Source organism: Crotalus tigris, unplaced genomic scaffold (genome assembly GCF_016545835.1).
Source record: "Crotalus tigris isolate CLP2741 ecotype Arizona unplaced genomic scaffold, ASM1654583v1 scf7180000019007.31208882:3723066, whole genome shotgun sequence".
NCBI classification, from domain to species: Eukaryota; Metazoa; Chordata; class Lepidosauria; order Squamata; family Viperidae; genus Crotalus; species Crotalus tigris.
In genome coordinates this window covers 1,282,784-1,288,783 of record NW_024097321.1, presented here as the reverse complement: position 1 = coordinate 1,288,783, position 6,000 = coordinate 1,282,784, and the positions used below count along the sequence as shown (strand labels likewise).

At 38.2% G+C, this 6,000-nt stretch overlaps 1 protein-coding gene across 1 annotated transcript in view; it reads left to right on the top strand.

The window, feature by feature from the left end:
• The first annotated feature begins 1,067 nt into the window (after positions 1-1,067).
• The window catches only part of NOX3 (NADPH oxidase 3), a 30,558-nt gene continuing 25,625 nt past the window's right edge, over positions 1,068-6,000 (top strand). Inside the window, exons 1-4 of the mRNA XM_039358305.1 lie at positions 1,068-1,148; positions 2,901-3,003; positions 3,463-3,470; positions 4,907-4,991. Of these exons, the coding sequence (XP_039214239.1) occupies positions 1,068-1,148; positions 2,901-3,003; positions 3,463-3,470; positions 4,907-4,991 (277 nt within the window). The remainder of the gene's footprint in view (positions 1,149-2,900; positions 3,004-3,462; positions 3,471-4,906; positions 4,992-6,000) is intronic.

Below are 6,000 nucleotides of genomic sequence, written 5' to 3'. Positions count from 1 at the left end.
GCTCAATCTGAATGTTTTACTTCATTATAATACATATATATATTAATGTTTGAAGTGGGTTTGCTGGGCTTCAGGACTGCTGATCTCTGCTATTATACAGTGATTCAATTCAAGACAATTTCTTTACTAGGAAAATGAAGTCGCTTAGTTTCTAAACCCATATCTCAACATCAAAGCAGGCCAGCTTGACTGAGCCATCTGCTGTAATGCAAGGGAAAGGAGCCTCTGAGCACGTGCAGCCATGTATAGAAACCCCCCAAGCAAGGGGGCTGCTTTGATCAGTGCATCACTTTGATCAAAGCCTTGCTGAAGTAAAGTTCCCCCCTTCCAAACTCCACACAGCTCTCTCTGCACTGCCTTTCGCTTGCAGCTGGAAGAAGAATTCCAGGGCATCTCTAAAGTTGTTATTTGCAGTTGTGTAGATGACTGAGGGAAGGGGGAAAGCTTCATTGATTAGAATACACGTGATGTATTGCCTGTTCGTTTCACAAATCACAAAGTCACTTCCCCTTGGAGATTGACATCTGGTAGAAAGCTCTTAATTAGAATGCTGTATTTATTCCTAGGTTGCAGCTCCAGTGCTGAATATGCTGTGCAGGGAAGATCCAGAGGACTCAGTTGGCATTACAAGGAAAGAGCAATTCTCTGCTAGCGCAGAACAAAGAAAATCAAGATGGGGATTTGGATTTTGAATGAAAGTTTGTCAGTTCTGCTTGTTGTAAGTATTTCATAATCAAGCTACTGATTCTGATAAATCACTGGTGTTTGGAGGGGAATTCTTGAATTTTTGCTACATTTTTTCAGGTTCAGCATGGTTTTCTCTAGCGTAAAAGGTGTGGTGGTAAATAAAGTGCAGTCCCGATATCTGTTATTCACCTCCTGGATTTGTAAAATGGAAAAGGGAGGCCATGGAGAAGATGACGCTGGATTTTCTGTTTTGTTTTTTTCACATACCCATTTGTGAATTTCTCAAAGCACTAAGGAAGACATTTCTAAACCAATGGGCGTAAATAAATACGTGAAATCAACTAGTGAAAACTTCTCTGTTCTAGTTATTGTGGTTGGGGATGAACATCTACTTGTTCACTGTCACATTCTTCTGGTATAAATACGAGGACGCCTACCTCTACACACGTGTTATGTTGGGTGTGAGTAAAATTCTTCTGAAATACTTTCTGGATCTTTTACTTATCTCTCCATCTATCTTGTTACGCCAACCCAATCCGCTCAGTTGCCCAACTTTCCACCCCATCTTTGCTTCTGTATGCACCTATCTCTTTACGTAGATTAGTATTTCTCAAACCTGGCAACTTTGTTTGTCCAACTCCCAGCATGCTGGCTGAGGACTTTTGGGAGTTCAAGTCTACACGTACCTTAAAGTTGTCAAGAAATTTATTTTAAAATTATTTCCCTTTATGCACCTGTCATCCTTTAAAAATATATAGTTTCTAATGCAGTGGTTCTCAACCTTTTTAATGCCGTGACCCCCAACCGGTCGTAAGTTGAGGACTACTCAACCGGTCGTAAGTCGAGGACTACTCAACTGGTGCAGCACCATTTGCAGAATGGGACTTTTGGTGGGTTCAGCAGGGCAGAGACAGCCTGGACAATTCCTATTGGCTTTTGAAAGCTAATAGAATTACACTCTATTCAAGAGAGTCTATTCTATTGGCTTTCAAAAGCCAATAGAACAAAAAGGGAGTAGCACAGCTAAGGAAAAGGGGGAAAAAATGGCGGACTGTGTTGTTTGGCGACCCCCGGGAAATGGTTGTTCGACCTCAAATGGGGTCCCGACCCACAGGTTGAGAACCACTGTTCTAATGGGCCATGCATGTTTTAAGGTATGGGGTGGGGAATAAAAAAAATAGTCTATCCATTATCTACAAACTCTTCATTCCCCACCTCAATACTTCTTAAATGAACCTACTATTTTGTCTTCTTCCCTTGCTGCAGAGGCCACTTATCCTGCTTTAGTAACAGCAGAGATAGATTTTGTCTGGGGTGAACTGTCCCTAACGTGATACTTTTAGGTCTTCCAACAGTACCAGTAAATCTGAGTACCTAAATCTTTCCACCTTACTGCCGGTTGTTCTCTTCCTTTCCTTTTTTATACCTTAGACTTAGAAGGCTTAGAGCAGTGATGGCGAACCTTTTAGAGACCGAGTGCCCAAACTGTAACCCAAAACCCACTTATGTATCATTGGGTGCCAGGTGGGCGTGGTCCATTGGGTGGGTGAGGCCCATGGGGTGGGCGTGGCTGCGGTGGTAACGGATGGGATGGGACTAAAAAGTTCAATCAATCAATTCCAACTATGTGAGATCTTTTTTTCCCACAAGAAGTTGAAATTGATTGATTGAACCTTTTTTTTTTTGCACATGGTGGCAGAGACCTAAAGTGAAAAGGTTTTATAAAACCCAGCTGAAGGCCTAGGACTGGGGCGACGGCTTGCGTGCCCACAGAGAGGGCTCTGTGTGCCACCAGTGGCATGTGTGCCATAGGTTCGCCACCACAGGCTTAGAGCCTTCTCCAGAGATCTAGGCCTTCACACAATGTTGTCAAAGTAGGATTATTTGTTTGACCATCATAAGCATAATTTATTACCTTATTTGATATCTCTGAACTTAGTTGCCGTGTAGTAGGCCTTAAGGTCAGAAACATGACTGCAAGATATTTTGTTGATACCAAATAATTGGCCAACCTTTTCAAAAAAGATTGCTGTGCTATTTAAGACTGAATGTCTTTGTCTCTATCTTTCACTTTAGACTATATCAGTCATTTCATCCAAGGTCAGTTTAGGAATTATATCTTCAGAAATAAACAAAAAAAAATGATTTGATTGCTTTAGCGTGTGAAATTCTTAGTTTCACCTAAGTAACAGTTTTCTTCTCCTGATACCTAGTCAGCACTTGCATGGGCAAGAGCTTCTGCTACTTGCCTCAACTTCAACTGCTTGCTGATCCTCCTGCCAGTCAGCAGGAACCTCATCTCCTTCCTACGGGGAAGTTTTGTAAGTAATGTTTAGTGATGGCGGTAGTCCATCTATTGTCTTTTTATCTTATTGCCGTGGCTCAACATTTTAGTATAATTTCAGATTGTGTACTAGAAATGCCCTTTCTTGTTCAAGAAGAAGATAATCTGTAAGATTTAATTGTAAGTGGATTACGCTGGTAAACAGATGCTGGTAAGTAAATATCTCTGGATCAGGAGCTCAAAATGTGGCTTTGGGCCAATCCTCTCTCTGAGCCCAACCTATCTCACAGAGGGGTTACTGTGGGCATTAAATCTGAAGACCTTCTAAGTGAGCCACCTTTGGCCTCTTAGAGAAAAATGGGAATAAATGCAATAAATAAAAGTTTATTGAAACACACATTATAATGGAGTTGACGCATAATATTGGCTTAGTCGAGAGGTGTTCCCACTAGAGAGAAGGTGTTTCAGCTGTATCTTTTTTCCCATGCCAGCTTCCTATGTTCACTAAAAAGTGCTTTGAGTCATGAAGTACAATAAAGTTCCAAGAGGGAAGAGAACTGGCAAAAATTAGGTCTCCCTTCTTTCATGGGCAGTTTCCTTTGGATCTCACTTTGTTCCATGGAAGGAGGAAATCTCTGCATTGTTGGAAAGACAGTTCTGGATAGGCTTTGATTAACATAGTACATAATAACTTAGTCAATGTTATTTGCTTGTTGATGAAATAAAACAAGGAGAAAAAGATGTATGAATGCATCTGTTAGATATAATATCACTTCTCATTATGGAAAAGAGCCAATGCACCAGACAAGAGTCACAAGGAAATTATCTCACTGTGATTTTTATCTTGTCTGAGTTCATTGTTTCATTGTGCCTTATAACATTCATAAATGTGACACCTGAAATAGGGTAATCTTGCCCAAATGAATAATGACTGTGTGGACTTGTTTGCACCATATCCTCAACCTAGTTAACTCTTGTGGTTCACAACAAAAGGCTGTAATGCTAGGATGTAAGGCAATTGTATAGCAGGGAATTCACAGCAACCTTTCATTATTATCATTCACATAATTCTTTAGAAAAAGCTGTGGTCCCTATTTCAAACTGGTTAAACAGTGTAATGCAGAAACCGCATATTTGCCAGTATAAAGTAGGTGCTAATTATGAAAAGGACGAATTCTGGAAAAAATCTGCAGATAGGAAAGTGTTTAAGACATTTAGAAATAAAATGGACTGTTAAAAAGATAGCCTTTTGTAACACAACGGTACCATAAATATATTTTTTTGCCTTGTGATGCAGAAAAATATGCCTCTGTGCTTTTTAAAAAATGTTTTAAAGAAAAACAGCTGCAGCCTATATCAATTAAATACATGGTATAATCTTTTTTCCATAACAGAAAGGTTTATACTTTTTCCAATAAAAATTTAACCAACAAAACTGTTGCTTTTTCAGTATGCAAACAAGTTATATTTTGGTGCTGCAACTAAAGGATTAATTTAATATTTAATTTCTTGAGTTGTAGGCTACATTATATGATACATATAAAATATAATAAGCTATGTATTATCATCATTTACCAAGGATGTGTGAGCCTTGTTAAGCTATAGACTTTCCTCTCTCTTTATTCTGTCTTTTTGAAGTGGTTGTATATTTTTGTTTCCATTTTTATCAGTTGCAGATTACAAAAAAAAGGATAAACTGATTTATTCACATTTACAGTTCCCTATCAAGTCAACTTCATACTATGGATTATGCACCTTACTTCAATAATTGTGTGGACAGAAACTCTATTTTAGATTGAAAAACGTCTAATCTCATTCTTGTCTCACGTATTATGGGAGGGAGGAGAGGAATGAATATCATAGTTACTAAATTGAAGCTCAGAGTCATGTAAATGAAATAAAATTGATTTAAAATACATCTTTGTTTTCATCAAGTGTTGCAGAACAATACTGAGGAGACAACTGGATAAAAATATCACATTTCACAAGATGATTGCCTATGGAGTCGCTGTAAATGCAAGTAAGTTTGAAAACATGTTGCCTGCAATATTATTTGTTTCTAACTGGGATCATACAAATTCAGCATATTAGCCACATGCTTGAGTAATTCCATGTACCTCCCAATGCTCAATTATTATGGATCAGTGGAAGTTAACTGTGGGAAAAAAACTTAAACTAGATTTTAGAAATATAATCCTATACTTATTTTCAGTTGGACTTAGTGGTGGTCTTAATTTTTTTTTGCCGGGTTCTGTATTAGAGTATCACTGAGATTCCCACCAGAACCAGCTGGTGTAGCTAGCTGGTTTTATTCTAAACTTTGTCAGCCTGTGATCTAGCCACGAAGGTACCATTACTAAAATCTAAAGTAAACAACAAAAAGCTAAATTCTGATCTTCTTCATACAGTATATCTTTATGATGGAAATTTTATCTTCATATAAGATTTTCTTTTTTCTTCACTGAGAATATGACAAAATTAGCTCCCTTCCTACAGATTGGGGCCCTGGTCAATTGCCATCCCTGGATTTAGCATAAAGGATTTCCTATTGCAATGACTTTTGTTGTGATGAAAACCATTTCTTAAGCCTCTCCTAGCTTTAGTGGAGTTGGACTTAATTCAATTGCTTTGAAAATGGGAACCCCATACAATCCTTATTACCGCCGTTCTTTTACATTTCTATTTCTAGCTTTAACTGAAATAGGAATATTTGTTCCTTTTGTATAGTGTACGTGTAGATTTTATTTACTTTATTTTCCAGCAGAAAGACAAGTTTATTGTACATACAGTACAACAAAGATACCGTACCGCAGAGACAATGCAACATTAGGCCTTTGATCCACTTTATCTAACATTCTGGTATTACATCATGGCCAGCCTGGTATATCCAGGAAATTCACAAATATAGATGGGAGGACAATAGTCTTCAATGATTGTTCTCTAGCAGCTGGTGTTTAAGATATATAGTCACTCCTTGTTTAGCGACTATCTCGGTTAGCAAGCATTTGCAAATATGATGGTAATAAATG